We start from the raw sequence: 24,287 nt of genomic DNA, 5'->3' as shown, positions 1-24,287 counted from the left end.
GAATTAAGATTATTAGCCAAAGACCATCCGCTGGGACCTTAAGAGGTCATTCAGCGCTGAAACAATGGGGAAAGGATGATAAAAAGGCGTTTGAGAACAATGTTAGAGGATGAGAAGTCATATGATAGAAAGAGAATACGAACGGAGACACAGTAAAAGGAATGAAAGGGGTTGCAGCTAGGGGCCCAAGGAAGGGACGCTGCAAAGAACCTTAAGTGATGCATACAGTGCACCACGTCGCAATGATTATAGTTACCTGTCACAACTTACGTCAAACTAGTAGGATCTCTCAATGCTGACATTACTACGGTTTGAGATCATTATCAAAGTTAATATCTAATATCCCCATCCACAGCCGTTATCTGATACGAATTCCTATATCCTGAACGAAAGACAAAATCGGGGGTAAGTGTGTGAGAGAGAGAGAGAGAGAGAGAGAGAGAGAGAGAGAGAGAGAGAGAAACGCACCAGTGGGCCGACAACCGTGTATATACATAATTTACTTTAATGATCGTTCACAATATGCTCTCTCTCTCTCTCTCTCTCTCTCTCTCTCTCTCTCTCTCTCTCTCTCCACCGTTCTTTGTGACCCGTACCAGTTTGGGCTGACAACCATTGTACATAATTTAACGCTTAGATTACCTGATGTTTACTGGAATATCAAAAAGGGGATATACCACTGGTTTCCTGCACAGGGAGGGAGACAGAGGAAGTCTAGAATTCCGCGTATCAATCGTCTATTTATTTATTTATTTATTTAGTGTTTAAAAAGCCTTTACAATTGTGAGGAACTCAAAGAGTTTTGTTTTTAACAATGAAGTGTTTGAGTTCTTAAAAATGTTTGAATAAGTATATATATATTTATATATATATATATATATATATAATAATAATATATAATATAATATATATATATATCCCCATCCACAGCCGTTATCTGATAAGAATTACCCTTCCCGATATCCTGAACGAAATGTACAAAAATCGGGGTAATGGGTGTGTGTGGTGTGTGTGGTGTGTGGTGTGTGTGTGTGTGTGTGGTGCTGTGTGTGTGTGTGTGTGTGTGAGAGAGAGAGACGAGGAGAGAGAGAGAAGAGAGAGAGAGACGCACCAGTGTGCTCTCTCTCTCTCTCTCTCTCTCTCTCTCTCTAGATATATATATATAGAATATATATATATATATATATATATATATATATATAATATGAGAGAGAGAGAGAGAGAGAGAGAGAGAGAGACGAGAGAGAGAGAGAGAGAGATTAGTTAGTTTGACCAACTTTAGTTATGTAGCAATAATCTGGGAAAGTTTGAAAATAAAGCCAAAAGTTTTATTTTGGAATACAAGAACCAAGAAAAACTTACGATACAATTGACAGGAGCTACTGAAGACATATGATACAGAAGTTACCGTAAGTTCCAGAGAGCCACTGAAAGTTGTCACGATGAATGTGAAATGTTTTCATGAAACGTACAGGCGAGAGTGACTGGTTTGGCATAAAAAGTGGGTTCTGAGACAAAGACTGTGCTATGTCTTCTTGAGTTTCCGATATTGTAAGTTGGAGTGATCTGAGGAGTTGGAGAAGGGGGCAGATGAGAAGGGGGAAGATATAAGTGAAAAAATGTGATGTGAAATGTTCCTTGAAATGTATACGAGAGAAATGTATACGTCTTCGGCTGTTTTCAATATTTTTTAAGTTGAAGTGATCTCAGAAGGACTTATATAAGTGGAAAAAGGACTTATATAAGTGGAAAATTGTTAGGGCAACAAACTAGGGCGCGAATAGATTGTGGAGTGGCTGACGTTTTTCAATGATAAACAGCTCAATTGGAAGTACCGAAGACAAACTTCAAAACTAGCAAGACAGTTTGAGAGCAACTTGCGACAGGAGAAACTTGAAGAGTAAACATGGCTGACACAAGAATGGAAGCAGTTTGATTCATGTAACTGATTGAAAGAAAGGAATATGGATGCCTCTATACCGAGAGAAGAAGAGAAGCGAGTCATAGATCAGTTCAAGCAGAAACGGTAGCAGTTAACTGCAGACGTCTGGGAAGGGACTTGGAAGTCGAGGTTGAGGCAACTCGCCTTTATGGAAGTGAAGTGTTGTTGCTGAACGCCTAGGAAAGCGTCAAATGCCGAATGTGAGGAGATGGGCTGTTTATGCAGTATATACGTGGCGGAAGAAGAACTGATACGTTGAGAAATGTCGAGGCAAATGTGGCAACAAGTAACGAAACTAGAGGAAGCATTCAAATACTCTCTCTCTCTCTCTCTCTCTCTCTCTCTCTCTCTCTCTCTCTCTCTCGTATAAAACTTAAATATACATATACTACGTAACGAATCTCACCACAGCAGCTAAACTGCCACTAAACGAACTCCTCTGCCTAAGCTTAGAGAACTCCCCTTTTCAAAATGAGACAAGACAGCGGATTCAACGGATTCAGCCAACTCTGAAGAGAGCGCAGACAAGAGGAGATTCCTCGCGATCTGAGACAACCAAAGAAGACAAAAAAAAAAAAAAATATCGTGTTTTGTCCCTAAGAGACGCCGGCAGACACCACCAGCTCAGGTCCAATCACAATTTGATGCCACCCACCGAATTCCATTACAGGAGGATTGAGGGAGGGTAATGAAACGGCCATCTGCGGTAAATCTATACACATACCGTTTTCAGTCGAGGCTCATTTCAAATATCCACACACAAAAATACTCACACATACGTATATACCGCATGGATATACAAAATGATGAATGAACTGTTTATCATATGGACACACACGTAAGCAAAAACACTTTATAAAACACACACACATATGTATATAAATAAATAAAGACAAAATCCACGAAGGGAAGAGAAACGATGGCGTTTTCGCAAGGCCTTTCGATGTCTTGTCCTTCGCTTAGCAGGCTGCTAAGTCGAAAGGCCTTGTAGACTTCCAGCGGTTATCTTTTCCTCGTGGATTTTGTCTTTATATGTTCATCACGTTCCATATTTTCGATGATATATATATATATATATATATTATATATATATATATCATATATATATATATATATATATGTGTGTGGTGTGTGTGTGTGTGTGTGTGTGTGTGTGTATCAAGCTAACTACAAAGCAAAAAATAATAAAAAAAATATATATATATATAAAAATAGTATATTTTCCACTGACTTCCTTGACACACTCATCGATCAAGTATGCAAATGAGCTACATTACACACACACACACACACACACATATCCTAATCAAAACCGGTAATAATGATTCAATATCCGATACATTGATTATCGGCATTTCCCCGACCCGGGGACTGGTGTGGATTGGACCCGGGTGAGTGAGTGAGTGAGTGAGCGACGACACACCTTTCCCCCGATCAATCAAGAATCAACTAATGACTTGACGTGTCGTCATGTCCAAAATGGGATTCATACGCTGGATCTGAACCCTGATTTTGGAACTTTTTTTTTCTCTTCCGAGGATTTATTTCTCCTACTTGAGGCTTCTTTCTCCCCAAGACTTTAATTTTTGATTTTAGATTTGAGATTAGTATACCTGAGATGGGACTCTTGGAATTAGTTCGACTAGGTGCTTGGATTTCCAAAGGTGTTCGCCTCTTCATTTTTCATTTACACCCACAAGCACAGGCGGCCAGAAAAAACCTTCAATCAAAATCTGCCGTCATCCAAGTTTATCTCCTCATTACCTTGTAGCTCAGGTGTAAATATTGACGCTGAAACCTGATTTACACATTGACAGTTAAAATGACTATTAAAGGCTCCAAAAGCAACCTGGCAAATGAACTATAAAAAATGAACCAGTATCCTCATCTGCTATCTGATTTCTAAAACCGATAATACAAAAACAAATCAGGTAACCATGAAGAAGAAGCAGCTGAAATCTTTTTGGCACAAAAGTATTTAAGAATTGTCTGACTATAAAGCCACAAAGGTTGGGGGTGATCTGGAATGTTCCTCAAAATATCTAATAATTCGAGGGTTGGCTGTGAGTGTCCAAAGGGAGCTCTCTCTCTCTCTCTCTCTCTCTTGCATCAGTCAGAAGGCTTGGAATAGGATGAAGACTTTGAAAGGCAACAGTAGTCATTCTCATCCCAGATGATGCACACTGAATTCGAAGTCTACAACTCATCTGTTGCTCTGAGGGTACAAAGTCTTTAACGGCCATGGGGCCTTTGTGGTCCTAATAGTGAATTATGCACTTAAGGGTTAGTCAAATGTCACAGGATGCAGCAAGGGTAGAGAAGAGGATAGGAATAGCAGCCATATTAACTAAAGTAATTCCTGAAATTAAGAAGGTTGGCAACCTGTGGACAATCAATGTGGTTAAAAATTATAGGTGAATGAGTAACTGTGTATAAATAAATAAATACATTGATTGATAGATAGATAGATATATAGATAGATAGACAGATAGACAGACAGATAGATAGATAGACATTAAACACAATAAACTATGGCTTCATTCCAAAAAAACGAGAATTCTATACAGCAAATATGTATACCAAAACTATCGCCACTACGCAAAAGTAATATCACACGAATATACATTGAATCAAGTTGGTTTGTTTGAAATCATATACAGTTTCAATTACAGCTAACTGCGTTCACTGAATTCCATTACAAAACTGAACCACTGTAATGATAAACCAGTATGTTGCAGTTTTGTACACATTTTTGTTCAGTTCAGATATATTTTACCAAATGTAATAATAGAGCCGAAGAGAAGGCCTTGTCTTGCCCTAAATGTACGCAAGGACATTAACGGCGACAATTGTGTCAAGAGAGCACAGAAGAGCGTACGGAATTCCAAAGTTAGGCAGCAGAGGGATAAGAGAAATAAATGTGGAAGGTTATTTCAGTAGAGGCAACCTATTCACATGGAACAAGCCCACCACAGGGGGTCATTGACTTGAAATCCCCCCACCGCTAAAGACCCCCCAACACTGCGGCAACACAGAGCCAATGGCTTTTCATAGCCCTGGGGGAGACGCGAACCCGCGACATCTGTGTGGCATTTCACGACACTAACCACTAAACCACCAGACCAGCTACATTCTTCTCCGTTTTAGAAGTATTTTGAAAATTTATCAGCGACAACAGATTCGCGTCAAGTCCAGTCCATTAGTATTCACATAACCTGGTGTAATGCATAAACAATGTCTGAACTCAATAACTAATCTCCTTATTGGATCTATGGTGGCGCGTGTGTGAGGTATTGAGTGTGTAACCCTTCTAAAGGAACTTTGATACTCCCTTAGTAAGTTCTCCGACTATTCTTAAGAACTGAAAATGAGAAATATTGACATGAACAGCTCATGTCAGATCAAAGTTCTATTTTGGTGCTGATGTCAGCGCTGTTGGAATTGGAGTATAGAATTTTGAGGCCAAAGGCTACGTAATGCCTACAGTGCACCACATGAGGCGCAATGACGGTTAAGCGCTGGTAACAACAGCAAATGTCAGTGGGGGACTTTCTTCCAATAAATAAATAAAACCAAAAAAGGCTTGCAACTATAAAATAAACAAAAAGGAATATAAAAAATCGTCACGCGAAACTGTACTTGAGAGAAACGGTGTAAGATTAATTGGAAAAAAAATTAAAATAAAAAAGAAGATAAAAAAAGATATATCAATACAATGATGTTCCTATCACGAGATGAGAGTGGACCCTCCAGCGAGATGATAAGCCTACCGTTTATATAAGACAGAGTCCACCTACCTTCCATTTTCCGTTTCCAAACGTCCACTTCCATTGCAATTCGTCGATTTTGGTTATAATCAGTCAGTCGACGAGACGACTAACATTGAGAAGAAACGACCCTAATTCTTCCCCCTTCAAACTTCGAGAACTTCGACACTATACCTGATTCACTTAAGGTACATTCTTGGTTGAGCCCTATGCCTACGAGACGTTAGTTTGGCGGCCGCTGATTGGCTGGGGGCTGCCTACCTCCCGGTACCAGCCAATCAGCAGCCACCAAACAAACGTCTCGTAAGAATAAGGCTCATCCGAGAATCTACCTTAAGTGAATCAGTTATAGTAGAAGTAGTCTATTGTAGGCTGCTTTCAGCGTCACATCACCAGCGAGACGCGAATGAATACGAGAAGATGAGGCATCTAATTAACTGCTGGTAATGATGCAATATCTGCCTCCCCTCCGCCCCCCCTAACCAATCGATTATCGATGCCATCTGTCACCGGGAAAAACAATAAAGTTCCACACATTCGTCCGCATCCCCGCCTATGTCACCTGTGTACATCTCTACTTGCATAGTGTGGCTATTTTACGAGTTTTTAACGTAGCATTTAGATGAGGCTGGGATATGCTGGTTTTCATCACCTGGGCCATTAATACATGTATTCGCCTATTGTTTTTTCAAATGGATCTTCCCCAGGTAGTGACTCCCTACAAAGTTCTAGGGGTCGTTATTTAGGACTAATATCTCTAGGAAGTCATTATCGTTATATTTACAGTATTTTCGTCTATATTAAATTATGGCTTGTTAATTTACCTTTATGTAAACCTACTTTTGTATGAAGATGAAAAGGGCCATAACATTATGCACGTTGCATCCATCCATTTTAAACACTTCTTGTTCTGCGTCCGTGTTCACTTGTAAAGTATTTTGTCTTCATCGTGAACTGTTGGGTTACTTTTATACCTGTATGTCATGTTAATCCTCTTTGGATGATTTATCCTATGAAAACTATTGAAATCTTTAAAAACCTACTGAGGCTACAGGGCTGAAAATTGGTACGTTGATCATCCACCCTTCAATCATCAAACATACCAAATTGCAGCCCTCTAACCTCAGTAGTTTCTATTTTATTGAAGGTTGAAGGGCCAGCAGCCGACGAATCTTCACTTGGCCGCATCTGGGGAGCAACTGAGCGCTGCCCGGTCGTGGCTGAGAGTTTCAAACAGCATCATACGCTGTACAGGAAAACTCGATTGCGCCGAAGAAACTTCGGCTCACTTTTCACTCGTTGAATTCCTGATGAAAAACCTATTGCGAGAGAGCAATTGAATTCTCTCTCTCTCTCTCTCTCTCTCTCTCTCTCTCTCTCTCTTCTCTCCTAAGCTTCTTTCTTTTTTTTTTTTGAAGGGACCTATGAAAGAAACCAATTTGTCTTCCCGTCAATATCAAAGTGTTCCCGTCCACCCCTCCCCCCCCCCCCACCCCAACCCCCCTCCCCCAACTATGGGGTCGCTCGCGTGACTTTTCTCCCACGGCGTCGATGATGCTCTTCTCTGCGATCTGGCGTCGCCGACTTCAAAGAAGTCGCGGATCCTTCATCTCTCTCAAAGGGATGATCTCGTAATCAAGGGCTGACGCTGGGAATTGATGCCAGCAAGTGAGGAAAGAATAGTATTATTATTATTAATATTATTATGAAGATGAAGTTGAACCACATTCATATGGAAACGAACCCACATAGGAAGGTCACTGACTTTGAATAATAATAATAATAATAATATTATTATTATTATTATTATTATTATTATCACTGAGAAGATGAACCCTATTCATATGGAAACGAAACCCACATAGGTCATTGACTTTTGAATAATAATAATAATAATAATAATAATAATAATTAATATTATTATTATTTCTATTATTATTATTATTATTCAGAAGATGAGCCCTATTCAAATGAAAACAAGCACACATAGATCAGACCTTCAATTCAAGCTTCCAAAGAATATATTATGGCGTTCGATCGAAACAGAAGGTATTGGGAAATACACAGAGAGAGTGGAGATCAAGTATGTGGATGATCAACGTGCCAATTTGCAGCCCTCTAGCCTCAGTAGTCTTTAGAACCTGAGGGAAGACGGACAGACAAATAGCTACCTCGATAGTTTTCCTTTACACAAAACTAAATAAAGACATTTTTTTTTAAACGCACCTTCCTAGAAAAAAAAAAAAGGAATGATTAGCGACTGCTGATTCAGCACAGAGGATTCTTGTACCAATGTTTTGGGTCACTGAGAGAGAGAGAGAGAGAGAGAGAGAGAGAGTCATTATAGTATCATCTGAGTCGGTAAACAATAATGACACCCGCAGAGAAACGGCGGATCTCAAAATCCTTCTTCTTCCCCATGGTTCCTTTTCTCTCTCTCTATTCTCTGATGGCTTCATTTGGGAGCCGCCCCCCCCCCCTTTTTTTTTTTTTTTTGGGGGGGGGGGGGGCGCGGTGTGAAGTCTACCCGACAGTCTGTTTAATGTACGTGCATCTCTCTTCTATGTGGGACGACGTGTAGGTTTTTAACGTATGTTTTGCTTCTGCCCCTTCTTTTTATATTCTCTCTCTCTCTCTCTCTCTCTCTCTCTCTCTCTCTCTATGTGAAATAAGCACGAAAATTCAGAGCTTCACTTCCTTTATGAGATCAAAAGGAATAAATTCTTTGGAAAAATACGTCTCTCGTGGGCCATTTACTCTCTAAAATGAAGATTGAGAGAGAGAGAGAGAGAGAGAGAAAGAGAGAGAGAGAGAGAAGGCGGTTAACTTGGGCATAATGATAATTCAATATATAATTTATATATTAATAGTATATACATATATATATAATATATATATATATATATTATATAATAGTATATATATCTCACTATTCATCAGTAAGAACCATATGACGTCACTCATGATAATAGCTATATATATATAGTTTATGGCAGGCATTTACGGCGAAGGAGGGTCTCCCAGAGTGAAGCAACGAGTTCGATCCCCAGGTTGGGGGGCGGGGGGGGGACGTAACCCCCGACAATTAGTAGACCTTACGGAGGCCACTTTGCATCGACATGAGGAACCACGGGGATGGGAGATATTTTTAAAGAACTGGTTGATATATTGAAAACTCGATTGACCGTCTCCTTATATAGATCTCTCTCTCTCTTTCTTGGAAACTCAATATGAATAAAGGTGGGGGGGGGGGGTGGAGCTTCAATATATTTATATAAACTCTGGAAGGTGCAATCACCCAAAGTGGCCAGCATGGTTTGGGCTCTGCAGGGAAAGTTATTCCGAAGTTTTACAATTTACATCTAGAAACAGATTTTTATAGATCCCTTTTACCTTTGGATCGACGTTTAATATAAGTTTTTCACTCCCTTTTCAACCAAGTTTCTCAGTAGTTTGTGAGTTTGTTTGTCCGAGACGTCTTCCAGGGTATTGCGAGCCCCGCCCAGCCCCCAAACCCCCAAAAGAACCTTCTCATTCCAACCCCCTCCCCACAAAAGAAAGGAATACCGAAGAGTTGCATAGATTGTGATCGGGGAGTTGGGTATTGAACTGATTTACATTGATAAAAAAATAATAAAAAATTATTTTTAAAAAATCCTTCAAACATCAGACTCTGAATATGACCATTTAGGGCTGACGCCAAGCGCTGGGACATATGAGGTCATTCAGCACTGAGACACGAACGTTCACCACCTCCCTACGAAATAAAAAAAAAAATCGTACGACGACATTTTGCAACACAATTCTAAATACGAAAGACATCAATGGACATTATTAGCTTATCAGAATAGATTCCAAAGCACAAATATATAAAAATAAATTGAAAAAACACTTCCACCAACCCAGCCTGACATTTTGTACTTTTACGTCCAATTAATTTGACCTCATATGAAACGGGGTCACAAAGAATGATGCAGAAAATGTAAAATGTACAGCGTGAACATTGAACATGAAGCCTAATTAAGATTCAAATAGCTTTCACACCTTCAAATCAACCTCCTTTCCACGAATAGACTTGTCTCCCATCCTAAACCGAAGCCACACACACAGCCAATCAGTTCCATTAGATTATGAAAGCAAATGTGATAATCAAACCTTCCAAATTTTCTAGGTTAATTGACGCAAAACTGGGAGATATTAATGAAAACATCCGAAAAGCTTATAATATCTGAATGACGCTTTGTCAGCGTTCGCCTAAAATAAAACATAAGATCTGATTAAATATTCAAAATCAATATTAAAAAGAGTTTGCAAAATGTTTTAGCTTAAACAATCCAATAAGTGACTTATGTAACAACAGCCTTAAGTGATCTTTTAGCATTTTCGTGCAAATATAAACAAGATTTCCTTTAATTCCCCCGAAGACTTGAGCTGAATATAGGATTTAGGCCAAAGGCCAAGCACTGGAACCAATGAGGTCATTCAGTGCTAAAAAAAGGAAATTGACAGTAAAAGGTCTGAAAGGTGTAACAAGAAGAAAACCTCATAGTTGCACTTAGAATCAAGTGTTAGGAGAGGGTGGATAGCAAGATGGAGAAAGAGAATATGAAAGGAGGTACTTTAAAAGAACGAAAGTGGTTGCAGCTAGGAGCCTAAGGAAGGCACGCTGCAAAGAACCATAAGTAATGCCTACAGTGCACCGCATGAGGTCCACTGACGGCACTACCCCCGAAGAGAATGCGTGAATATTCTGAAACATATGAAAGATTCCTTTTCAAGTTTTAACAACGGATTGACTGAATATACAATTTAGGCAAAGCGCTGGGACCTATGAGGTCACCCAGCGCTTGAAACCTCAAAGCAGTTGCACTATGAAATAATCGTTAGGCAGAGTGGAAAGTTAGATGGAAGAAAGGGAATATGAACGAAGGTACAGTAAAAGGAATGAAAAGGGGTAGCAGCTATGGGACTACGGAACTTTTATCATTCAATTCAATTATAGTTTTCTTTCTTTAAAATTTTTTTTGCTTTAAAGAATTATTATTAGTAATAATAGGCTTGTTATCTTATTTTACATAAAAAAAATTCTTAAAAAATATTCCCTTGCATTTGTGCAATTAATTCTCGAGTTTTAAGGCGAAAATATCTTTGAAAAATCATTTCTTAACGATGAAAAGTCTTGTGAAATCAGTTAAAAGAAACTTTGATCATTCATTATAATTATAGTCACACTAAATCGCTTGAGTTACTTTTTGCAATGTTCTCTTCCTTCAATATTTTTACTTTTGATAAAAGTAAAAATAAATATTTCTTCAATATTTTTACTTTTAATAAAATTTGGTTATGCCTAGTTTTGACTAATATAATTTATCAAATTTTTTTCTTCCACTTTTTGCTTTTTCTGTCTTTGCCAATTAAGTCTTGCTGTTGCTCTCTCTCTCTCTCTCTCTCTCTCTCTCTCTCTCTCTCTCTCTCTCTCTCTCTCTCTCAAAGACAAAGACAAGCATACAAACACGCTCTCTCTCTCCACTCTTTATTGCTGCTATTGAACCTCACATCAGACAACAATCAAACCTAAATTGTTTGACGTAGAGAAGCCGTAAGACCAAATAGGGAAATAGGGAAAACTAGTGAGCAGGCGTAATTGGATATATCCCTACTACTACATTCATTTCACCAAATGCAAGTTATACACTCACTCGACATCATTAAGTGCAAACCATTTATAAAGACACCTGGGGCTTCCTTACAGAAAGGAAAGGACGGCTGCGCTCGCTTTTCGTGTTCATTAAGTTTGCTCTCTCATCTCTCTCTCTCTCTCTCTCTCTCCTTCTCTCTCTCTCTCTTCCTCTTTCTCTATATATATATATATATATATATATATAATATATCTATTATTCTTCTTAAGTCTCTCCTTGTATCTATGTCTATACCTTCATGATCTAACCAAATATATATGTATATATATTACACCCAGTACATTATGAGAGAGAGAGAGAGAGACCTTACAGACCTTCAGTTCGTTCGGGTTGCCCAGGTCCCTCAGTGTGAGGCGCCTCTAAATGGTCTACCAGAGAGTTGGCTAGTACATCTTCCGGTATATTTTGCATCTTCCAATCTTGGATGGTCTGGGATGCAGTTTAGATATTTGTCGAGCTTATTCTTAAACACATCTACGCTCACTCCTGATATATTCCTCAGATGAGCTGGCAACGCATTGAATAGACGCTGCATTATCGATGCTGGTGCGTAGTGGATTAATGTTCTGTGTGCTTTCCTTATTTTTCCTGTATAGTTTTGGGCACTATTAATCTACCTCTGCTTGCTCTTTCTGATATTTTTTAGTTCCATGATATTTTCTGTCATTCCTTCTATCTGTTTCCATGCCTGAATTATCATGTAGCGTTCTCTTCTCCTTTCTAGACTATATAATTTTAAGGATTGTAGTCTTTCCCAGTAGTCTAGGTCCTTAACTTCTTCTATTCTAGCTTGTAAAGGACCTTTGTACACTCTCTATTTGTGCAATATCCTTTTGATAGTGTGGGTTACCATATCATATTGCAATATTCAAGTGGACTACGAACATATGTTTTATAAAGCATAATCATGTGTTCAGCTTTTCTTGTTTTGAAGTGCCGTAACAACATTCCCATTGCCCATTTTTGCTTTACATTTTGCCAACAGAATGGCTATTTGATCATTGCATAACATGTTCCTATTCATCATCACACCAAGGTCTTTAACTGCTTCCTTATTTGTGATTGTCTCATTATTAGGTCCCCTATATGCATATAGCTTTCTTTCTGTCTCCATAATTTATTGATTCAAATTTATCAGAGTTAAATACCATCCTATTTACCTCTGCCCAATCATATACTTTGTTAAGGTATCTTTGTAGAGCGTTCCTATCTTCATCACAAGTAATTTCTCTACTTATTCTTGTGTCATCAGCGAAACTACTCACTACCGAATCCTTAACATTACTGTCTATGTCTTCAATCATAATAACAAACAATATTGCAGCTAGCACCGTACTTGTGGCACACCGGATATTACCTTGGTTTCATCCGATTTCTCATTGTTTGCAATAACTATCTGTTTTCTGTTGTGAAAAATTCTTTAAACCATCTTCCTACTTTATCTACGATATTGTTTTCTAATTTTCTTTGCTAATATATTATGGTCTACTTTGTCAAAGCTTTTGCAAAGTCTAGATAAAACCCACATCTGTTTCATTTCCGCTTTTTCATATTTTTGAATATGCTCTCACGATGGACTAACAGTTGGGTTTGTGTACTTTTTCCGGGTACGAAACCGTGTTGTCCTATATTAAACAAATTATTTTTTATTAAATGTTTCATAATGTTTTTCTTCATTACCCTTTCACACCTTTCATAATATGTGATGTTTAGACTCACAGGCCTATATTACTTGCCTCTATTGATCCACTTTTGAAAGTAGGGGTGATATATGCTAATGTGTCTCATCATAAATCTTGCCTGTATCTACACTTTGTCTTAATAATATTGCAAGTGGCTTTGCGATAGAATGAACTACTTTCTTTAACAAAATAGCAGGGACTCCATCCGGCCCTGCAGCAGCTCCATTTTTAATTTATCAAATTTTTTTCTTCCAGAGAGAGAGAGAGAGAGAGATCAGGCCCTCCATTACTGGAATATCCTCTCCACGTAGAAAACCGGTACCACGGAAAGATATTAATTTAAGATGGACGTATGACGCAGAACTGAAAATTGAAAATATTGGAGTGGAATGAGAAATGATAGTGGAAAATTGAAGCAATACGAAGAGTATTATCATACGTCAATAGACAACGCTATATCGCTCTTGTGGCCACCAGCATCAATAATAATAATAATAATAATAATAATAATAATAATAATAATAATAATAACATCACTGAACGAAAAGGTTTGGAACGACGATCACAAAATAATGAACCTTCTCATAATACATAAAATCCAATTTACATTCCCATCCACATTTTTATTAATATCTCCGGGCATAACTAATGACCGGTCATATCCGAATTACACACACAATCACGACACAAGTTTTGCAGGAATCCCCGGTAGAGAACTATTTTAATGTCTCCCTCAAGAGATTATGGGATACGATCCCCACATCAGTTCCTATCGGAGATTATATCGGAGATTATGAATGAAAGGTGTTCACGCGATCATTATCAACTTAATTATTTGCCGTCATGAAAACAGGTGAAGAAATAAATGGGCGAGAGCGATGACTTAATTCATTCCGTGAAAGAGATCTGTGAACTGACACAGAAAAAAAAATCAAACTAAAATTAAACTTTTAATCTCGTCATCAAATTTATTCTCACGATTTATAGATCATTTCCCAAACCTGTAGCATCAAGTGACCTGCCACACAAACCATTTACTGAATAAAACACAGAAATGAAACTAAATAGATAAAACACAAAAACTAAACAAAAAAGGAAGTGGTCAGTGATCTCTTAATTGTCTAACCTAGTCGTCACTGCTCAAATCGTACTCGTACAAACTCTCTACGGTAATACAACCCACGTTTCAATTACACCCGTCTATTTCACTCGTATTTACCGAGCCTGCAAATACTTCCAAATGCATGTCTCTCAGTATCGTATACGTGGAGAATCTCTACTGTCATAAATCACTGCCAAAATGAATCTAAGAAAATAAAAACGCACCAAGTGCATAGAAAAGTGATTCAATTATTATCATTATTATTATCAATATTACAATAGCTGTTTCAACGGCATTTAATTTATATAGAATCTTCTCAATTCTTCTTATGATCTTCTTCTCGTCAGCATGTAGCTGGTGTATTAAGTTTCCTAAGGACATGTAAAGATTTTCATTTGTCTTAGGTTTATTCCTCTAACGTGTCGACAGCGCTTTACTGTATACTCTCATCTATGAGAGTATACAGTAAAGTGAATTAAGATACGTTTTACAAGTATTTATAACATGCAAGGTCGTGTACAATCGGTGGGCGGGTCGATGAGCAGGGATTTTAATTGGCCGTTGGATGGTAACGAAATCTTTCCCTGAGGCGATGAGACCTGCAAAGTCTGGCCGGAGTTATTAGCGTGGGTTGGGTGTTGATTGGGGTACCTACCTCTTGGGCGGCAGGTACTGCTGCATTCTGTACAGATGACACATCTTCCGCTCGTTCTCTCTCTGCTTCTTCCTCTCTTTCTCTGTCTCTCAGTTCCTTTCTTTCTCTCTCTGCAAATTCCTCTCTCTCTCCCTCTCTTTCTCGTTCGCTTATTCTTATTCTCTCTCTTTCTCTCTCTGCTTGTTCCTCTCTCTCTCTTTCTCTTTCTCTCTCTGCTTGTTCCTCTCTCTCTCTCTTTCTCTATCTCTCTCTCTTTCTCTCTCCCTCTCTCTCTCTGTCGTTCTCCCCCCTCGATCTCTCCTCTCTCTCTCGTGGCGGTATACGGAGTCGGATGGTTTCTTGTGCTATTTCTTCTTATGATGGTAGGAAGAAATTCTGTTTCTTTTACCGTGTTGATAGTCGGCTTTTTCTCTATTATTATTATTATTATTATTATTATTATTATTATTATTATTATTCAGAAGATGAAGCCTATTCAGCTGGTAGAACCCCATCACAGAGGCCACTGAATTTGGGGCTCATTACCAAGAAGTAAGAGAAGGTAAGGAGAAATACAAGAAGAGGAGATCTCACTTATTGAACAAAAAATAAATAAATAAAAATTATAAATCAATTATTAAAATGTCAGGTGAATCGTGAGAAATGCAATCATGACAGTATACATATGTATATATATATATATATATATATATATATATATATATATATATATATATAGTATATATATATATATATATTTATATCAGAGGTATACACGAAACCAAAACTCAGTCGGGGAAACGGTTATCTGATGCCCCGATGGAGAAATCGGCAATGTCTCCAATGATCCAGAGATGATGGATAGCGGGCAGACTGGAATATTCCAGCCAAAGTCTCGTTTGATGGGAAACGATCAATAAATGACGCCGAAGAGGAAAAGCTTGATAATGGAAATGGTAAACAAACTGTTGGCTGTGAAAACCATAAAGCGGAAAATTGAAACTTTGAATGACCTCTACATCAAACATTAGTCAGATGAAAATAATAGATATGACTAAATTCAGTGTCTAATGAAGCTAAACTGAACTTGATGAGAGAGAGAGAGAGAAGAGAGAGTGGAGAGAGAGAGAGAGAGAGAGAGGAGAGAGAGAGAGATAAAAGTACATATCTAACTAAATTCAGTGGTTAATGAAGCTAAACTGAACTTGATGTGAGAGAGAGAGAGAGAGAGAGAGAGAGAGAGAGAGAGAGAGAGAGAGAGAGAGAGAGAGAGAGAGAGAGAGAGAGAGAGAATGAATAAAACATATCTAAATCAGTGGTTTAATGAAGCTAAACTGAACTTGATGAGAGAGAGAGAGAGAGAGAGAGAGAGAGAGAGAGAGAGAGAGAGAGAGAGAGATGAAATAACATATCTAACTAAATTCAGTGGTTAATGAAGCTAAACTGAACTTGATGTGAGAGAGAGAGAGAGAGAGAGAGAGAGAGAGAGAGAGAGAGAGAGAGAGAGAGAGAGAGAGAGAGAGAGAGAGAGAGAATGAAATAACATATCTAAATTCAGTGGTTAATGAAGCTAAACTGAACTTGATGAGAGAGAGAGAGAGAGAGAGAGAGAGAGAGAGAGAGAGAGAGAGAAGCAGAGAATGAAAATAACATTATCTAAATTCAGTGGTTAAAGAAGCTAAACTGAACTTGATGAAGAGGAGAGAGAGAGAGAGATGAGAAGAATAACATATCTAAATTCAGTGGTTAATGAACGCTAAACTGAACTTGATGAGAGAGAGAGAGAGAGAGAGAGAGAGGAGAGAGAGAGAGAGAGAGAGAGAGAGAGAGAGAATGAAATAACATATCTAAATTCAGTGGATTAATGAAGCTAACTGAACTTGATGAGAGAGAGAGAGGAGAGAGAGAGAGAGAGAGAGAGAGATAGACGAGAGAGAGGAGAGAGAGAATGAAATAACATATCTAAATTCAGTGGTTATGAGCTAAACTGAACTTGATAGAGAGAGAGAGAGAGAGAGAGAGAGAGAGAGAGTGAGAGAGAAAGAGAGAGAGAGAGAGAGAGAATGAAAAATAACATATCTAAATTCAGTGTTAAAGAAGCTAAACTGAACTTGATGGAGAGAGAGAGAGAGAGAGAGAATGAAATAACATATCTAAATTCAGTGGTTAATGAAGCTAAACTGAACTTGATGAGAGAGAGAGAGAGAGAGAGAGAGAGAGAGAGAGAGAGAGAGAGAGAGAGAGAGAGATTTTGGTTGTTAAGACACCGCTCAGTGTTGCTTATTCTCCAAACCTCTGACGTTAGTATACCTTCCGTGTCAAATACTACACTAGTGTCAAGAAGTACTGTAAAGTGTCTTAAGGCACGGTGTCAGAAAGTATGTTAAACGGGAAAAAAAGGACGTTAAGTGTAAAAAAAAAAAGAAAAAAAAAAGTAGATAAAGTGACAAAAAATTACGTCAAGTATTAAAATGTCCGTTAAGTGTCTTAAAAAGTATGCTGTGTAAAAAAGTACATAAAGCGTACAAAAAAAAAAAAAAAAAAAAAAAAAAAAAAAAAAAAAAAAAAAAAAAAAAAACAAAAAAAAAAAAAAAAAAAAAAAAAAAAAAAAAGTCCGTTACGTCTAAAACCAAAACACGCTAATGTAAGAAAAGGCCGAGAAGGCCAGCCCCAACCCCAGCATTAAGGAGACGCAATGTGTTCTCTCCAAAAGCTCTCGGGCCAAGGTCTATAAATTCGGAGTTCATTACCTGCCCACAATGGCTGCTACTCTCAAAAATATATGGATACACACTGCGTCTAATTACGTAGGGAACTGCCCTCTCTCTCTCTCTCTCTCTCTCTCTCTCTCTCTCTCTCTCTCTCTCTCTCTCTCTCTCTCTCTCTCTATACCCCGGGAAAATAAGGAAAGCACACAGGACATTAATCCACTACGCACCAGCATCGATAATGCAGCGTCTATTCAATGCGTTGCCAGCTCATCTGAGGAATATATCAGGAGTGAGCGTAGATGTGTTTAAGAATAAGCTCGACAAATATCTAAACTGCATCCCAGACCATCCAAGATTGGAAGATGCAAAATATACCGGAAGATGTACTAGCAACTCTCTGGTAGACATTAGAGGCGCCTCACACTGAGGGACCTGGGGCAACCCGAACGAACTGTAAGGTCTGTAAGGTAAGGTCTCTCTCTTCTATAATTTGTTTTCTGTCTATTCGTTGGTTTTTTTTGTGGCATAAGTAGTTTTAAATCCTTATATTTCGCGGTCTATTTATTCATTCATTTTATTTTTTTCCTTTTTTGATAAGTGATCTTTTGCAGCTATGGGCAGAAGAGACGCTGCAAAGAGCCTTAAGTATAGTGCGCGGTGCACTGCAAAGAGCCTTAAGTAATGCATATACAGTGCACCGTGCATAGAGTGCTCCGCATGAGATGCACTGACGGCAGTACCCACCTACGAATTCAATCTTTTTTAAACCTGAAAATTAATATTTAAAAGTCACACTTACTACATCTGACTTTTGATATAGAAGTTCCTGATTACGCAGTGAATTATATATTCTTGAATCTGAGAGGGGGGTGATGAAGGGGTCCCCTCTCATCCCAGATATCTGGATGTCAATAATTAATGACGAGATTACAATAGATCACTGAATCAACAAGGCGCATTCGTTCTGGGGATTACGAGAGAGAGAGAAAATGGATGAGTCTGGAATATAAAACTGTCCTTAATTAGGATGTCAGTTTTGTCCGCGACTTGATAATTTCGTTTAATTAATTTAGAAGGTTTTTAATTGTTAATACGTTCGCGGCGACTAATAATTTCGTCTACTTAATTGCGATAGTTTTAATTGTTTACGCGTTTATGGGAGAACATCTGTCAAAATAGAATGCGGACTGCAACTCTCTCTCTCTCTCTCTCTCTCTCTCTCTCTCTCTCTCTCTCTGCCAATTTTCCTCTCTCTCTCTCTCTCTCTGCCATTTTGCTTGGTGAGACGTTACCGCACACAGTCTGATTAATCAACAGATATCACGCGTTTAACATACGTCTGGAAATTTATAAATATCTAGAAGTGTTCGTGAACTGTCGGTGATAGGATTAGTGTGAAAATAGTAGTATAAAGCGTCTACTAAGTTAGTTTATCAAGTAAAATACTGTAAATCAGTTAAAGATGGCAGTAAGATCCAACTGTGGAAAAAATGGCTAAATTTGGAGTGTTTAGCAGATTCGCAATACGATGAGGTAGCAGGAAGGGAGCTGACATTTCTCATCTATGAGATCAACAACAGCCCTAACCAAAAAGATACAAAAGCATTCATAGATATATTAGAAGGATATGATCCTTCAAACTGGAACAAATCAACAGAAAACATCTTGAAAATAATTGAAGAAGTTCCAAATATAATCCAAGTAGTCAAGAGACTCATAAAGAAAATATACATAAATCAACATATTCCGACAAAGAAAATGAATAAGGTGAACATTGTGAATATCTTAATTGATGCAATAGGAAAAAGAATGCCAAAAGCATGCAAACTGTGTAAGGTGTGGTATAGCATAGATAATCCACAAAACCTGATCAGAAAATGCTCTGCATGCAACATTCCGATGCATCCTCAATGTGCTGAAGTAATGCAAGATATGAGAAAGGATACTAGAATATTTTGCTCAACATGTCTATCATGGATAGACAATGTTATTAAATCAAGACTGAATGTACAAATAGTTGAGCATGAAGAGGAAGAGGAAGAAGGAGAGGAAAACGGAAGAGAAGTAAACAAAATTGAAATGACAGAAAAAATAAGGAAAACACAGAACAAGATAAAAGTATGGATGCAGAGATACTCATTGATACTACATATGAGGCAATCAAGCAGCATACATACAAAGAAATAAATTACAACATGACAACACAAAAGAAAATCCCGAAGAGGCTCTATCCAGATCTGCTCACTGATGGGAAAGAGGAAAAAATAGACAAGAAAGACAAAGTCTGCAACCTTTTGAAAAGAGGGAATTGCAGATTCGGAGAAAGATGTTACTATAAACATCCCAAGGTATGTCACAACTATGAAATCTATGGTAAATGTGCATACCTAGACGGCTATGACGATGATTGCAGAGATCTACATCCAAAAATATGCAAAAATCTAAAAGAAGGAAAAGGGTGTAAGTTCGACAAAAAATGTAAATATATGCACCCTGTAGCCATGAATCATAATCAAATAAATAATCAATCAAATAATAAAATCCAAAATAAGAAACAAATAAAGAGAGGAACAAAGAATCTTAGGTGAAGGAAAAAAGCAAGCCAGCACCGCAATATGGAGTGTCAGCAAAATATTTCCAAGCATCAGCTCCAAGATACAGCTCAAGAGATAAGAACTGTATTTATGATGCAAGAGGATATTGCAGATACGGAGAAAATTGCAGATTCAGACACAAAATGAATAATTATGATAAAGGAAGATCAAATATTATGGAAAAGTTGGATTTTTTAATGTCAGAATTTCTGGAACTGAAGAAAAGAACAACATACCAGAACAGGAAAGAGACATGGAAAAATCCTTATTATTACCCATATTAAATGAAGGAGAAAACACGCAAACCATCATAGTGATGAATGCGCAGGGTTTAGTTACGAGTACTCAAAAAGAAAATTAGAGTACTTAAAAGAAAAGAAGCTAACCCGCAAATTGAAAAAGAAAATAATATAAATGGAATATAAGTGAAAACCTGGGTATTCCCAAGAAGACTTGGAATGATGATCAAATAAAAGGGTTCCAAACTAATAGATCAGATAGAAAAAATAGGAATCAAGGGGGAACCGCAATATATGGGAAAGACAAAAAACAAGGAAAAATATATGAGATATATAGTAACTCAGAATGTGAACTAATAGCGGTAGAATTTGAATCTGAAAAATTAATGAACATAGTAATATATAGACCCTCTAATACTGAAGAGTTTGACATAATAATAGAAAAAAATTGGATGGATATATGTAGAAATCCCAAGGACTGGACTATTCTCCTTTCCGGAGACTTTAACTTTCCTTTCGTAGACTGGAAAGAATGAATAGGAGATTGTGGTTGCATTTATACATATAAAAAAGAGAGTAATAGTAGTGCAGAAGATAAGAGGCAATTCGAAAAGCTATTAGATATGCTACTAGAATACAACATTCAACAAATAAATCACCTGCCAACAAGAAAGGTAAATACTTAAGACCTGGTATTTGTGAACGAGATGAATTATGTTAAAGGAAAAATAGTTTATAATGCGAGTATTTCAGACCATAATGTCATAGAATTAACAGTCCATTCCAAAGCAAGTGAAAACAGAGATAAGCAAGAAATGAAAAAGTGGGAAGGATATGGAAAATACAACTTCTACAGTAAAAATATAAAATGGTCATTGTAAGTGATGATATAAGGGTAAATACGGAGATATTATATAAAATATTAGAGAAAATAGTGGATAAATATATACCAAAAAAGAAAAGTAAACATCAGTCATGCATACCATGAGACAGAAGGATCTTGTTCCAGAAAATCAGAAAGTGGAAAAAAGGTCTTGCAAAAGAAAAAAATGCATGGAAAGTTATACAACTAAAAAGTAAGACATAAAATGCAGAACAAAAGATATACAATCAAAAGAAATGAAAAAACGGGACTTGGAAGAAAAAAAAACAAAAAACCCTAGTAAATATCAAGCAAAACCCCAAACTATTATACTCGTATGCGAAAAAGATGAATAAGAGAATAGAAATAGGCCCTCTAAGAATTGAAGGGAGGTTAACAAATGAAAAAAAGGAAATATGCAACATATTGGCAGAACGATATAAGAGAGAATTCACCCCTAGAATTGATAATGAAGATAATGATATAGAAGTAAGGGAGGAAAATAGTGAATATCTAGCAGACATAGATATTAATGAAGCTGATATTGTGCAGGCTATTAATGAAATTAAAAATGAAGCTGCTGCAGGGCCTGATGGTGTCCCTGCTATTTTGTTAAAGAAAGTAGTTCATTCTATCGCAAAACCACTTGCAATATTATTAAGACAAAGTGTAGATACAGGCAAGATTTATGATGAGCACAAAGCATATATTACCCCTACTTTCCAAAGTGGATCAAGACTAGAGGCAAGTAATTATAGGCCTGTGAGTCTAAAATCGCATATTATGAAAGTGTATGAAAGGGTAATGAAGAAAAATATTATGAAACATTTAATAAAAAAATACCCGGAAAAAGTACACAAACCCAACTGTTAGTCCACCGTGAGAACATAAACAAAAATATGAAAAGCGGAAATGAAAAACAGATGTGGTTTATCTAGACTTTGCAAAAGCTTTGACAAGGTAGACCATAATATATTAGCAAAGAAAATTAGACACTAATATAGTGGATAAAGTAGGAAGATGGTTAAAAGAATTTTTACACAACAGAAAACAGATAGTTGTTGCAAACGATGAGAAATCGGATGAAGCTAAGGTAATATCCGGTGTGCCACAAGGTACGGTGTTAGCTGCATTACTGTTTGTTATTATGATTGCAGACATAGAGAGTAATGTTAAGGACTCGGTAGTGAGTAGTTTCACCGATGATACAAGAATAAGTAGAGAAATTACTTGTGAAGAAGATAGGAACGCGCTACAAAGAGACCTTAACAAAGTATATGATTGGGCAGAGGTAAATAGGATGGTATTTAACTCTGATAAATTTGAATCAATAAAATTATGGAGACAGAGAAGGAAAGCTATATGATATAGGGGAACTAATAATGACAATCACAAATAAGGAAGCAGTTAAAGACCTTGGTGTGATGGTGAATAGGAACATGTTATGCATGATCAAATAGCAATTCTTTTGGCAAAATGTAAAGCAAAAAATTGGGAAGGGAATGTTTGTTATCGCACTTCAAAACAAGAAAAGCTGAACACATGATTATGCTTTATAAAACGTTTGTTTCGTAGTCCACTTGAAAATATTGCAATATGATATGGTACCCCACACTATCAAAAGGATATTGCACAAATAGAGAGTGTACAAAGGTCCTTTACAGCTAGAATAGAAGAAGTTAAGGACCTTGACTACTGGGAAAGACTATAATCCTTAAAATTATATAGTCTAGAAAGGAGAAGAGAACGCTACATGATAATTCAGGCATGGAAACAGATAGAAGGAATAGCCGAAAACATCATGGAGCTAAAAATATCAGAAAGAGCAAGCAGAGGTAGATTAATAGTGCCCAAAACTATACCAGGAAAATAAGGAGTAGATGTGTTTAAGAATAAGCTCGACTAATATCTAAGCTGCATCCCAGACCATCCAAGAGTGGAGGGTGCAAAATATACCGGAAGATGCACTAGCAACTCTCTGGTTGCTAGTGCAACCAGAGAGTTGCCAGTGCCTCACACTGAGGGACCTGGGGCAACCCGAACAAGATGTAAGGAATGCAAGGTAAGGTAAGGTCTCTCTCTCTCTCTCTCTCTCTCTCTCTCTCTCCTCACATTTGGCCAAAGGACTGATACAACCAGGACCCCGTTCCGTTACAGCCCAGTGAGTCTGCTCACCTAAACAGAAAATTATGTACCTTACAGCCAGCCAAAGCTGTATCTGGTAACAGCTGCGAGACGGGAAATATATGAGAGAGAGAGAGAGAGAGAGAGAGAGAGAGAGAGAGAGAGAGAGAGAGAGAGAGAGAGAGAGAGAGGAAGCCAATCTTCAGCTAGATGCGACATGCTTTTATGTAGTTATGCATAAGATTATGATGCGTTGTTAAAGGGTTTGGGTAGCGTTCATTATCATAAGGCTTCACTGTCTTGAAACTAACCGTTTTCGTCATTATGATAATGAATAGGATGATGACTGTCATTATCATATTAACCTTGTCATCAGATCGAGCAATTTGCCAAGATAGATGCCCAGAGAAGCACTTCTATGATTACTTGACATGCATGATTACGACAAAAATTTATGACACGAATATCCCTTTAAGTACAATAATCCTATAAAAATTTCGGATCACTCGCCAATCAATTCAATCAACTTCCAGTCTAACGTCACCTCAGTGACTCGAATCTCCATTAAACCTCAGTGACTCGAATCTCCATCAAACCTCAATGACCCGAATCTCTATCCAAACGATGAACTGGGTAATATTCAAATAACGACCTCCTCCCTTTGAGGAGAAATCTCATTATTTAGATGTGGGGGTCTGAGCGTTTCGACTCGATGACTTTTCATTCCTGTATCGAGTGAACTGATTTCCGAGGTTATTAAAATAAGGTCACTTTAAGACAGAATAAACATAGAATAAAAAGAGGTTATTAAAATAAGGTCACTTTAAGACAGAATAAACATAGAATAAACAGAAGTTATTAAAATAATAAGACAGAATAAATATACAATAAACAGAGGTTATTAAAATAAGGTCACTTTAAGACAGAATAA

General features: G+C 37.5%; 2 protein-coding genes across 11 annotated transcripts in view; one reads left to right on the top strand and one right to left on the bottom strand.

Moving 5' to 3' along the window:
• Positions 1-24,287, bottom strand: part of LOC135205284 (uncharacterized) — a 290,446-nt gene that overhangs the window by 75,477 nt on the left and 190,682 nt on the right. The window lies entirely within an intron of this gene.
• Positions 1-24,287, top strand: part of LOC135205168 (uncharacterized) — a 51,010-nt gene that overhangs the window by 10,511 nt on the left and 16,212 nt on the right. Inside the window, exon 4 of the mRNA XM_064235531.1 lies at positions 6,857-6,957. Within this exon, the coding sequence (XP_064091601.1) occupies positions 6,857-6,957 (101 nt within the window). The remainder of the gene's footprint in view (positions 1-6,856; positions 6,958-24,287) is intronic.

The sequence above is a fragment of the Macrobrachium nipponense genome, chromosome 49 (assembly GCF_015104395.2).
Source record: "Macrobrachium nipponense isolate FS-2020 chromosome 49, ASM1510439v2, whole genome shotgun sequence".
In the NCBI taxonomy this organism is placed as follows: Eukaryota; Metazoa; Arthropoda; class Malacostraca; order Decapoda; family Palaemonidae; genus Macrobrachium; species Macrobrachium nipponense.
This window is presented reverse-complemented; position numbering and strand designations above follow the sequence as displayed.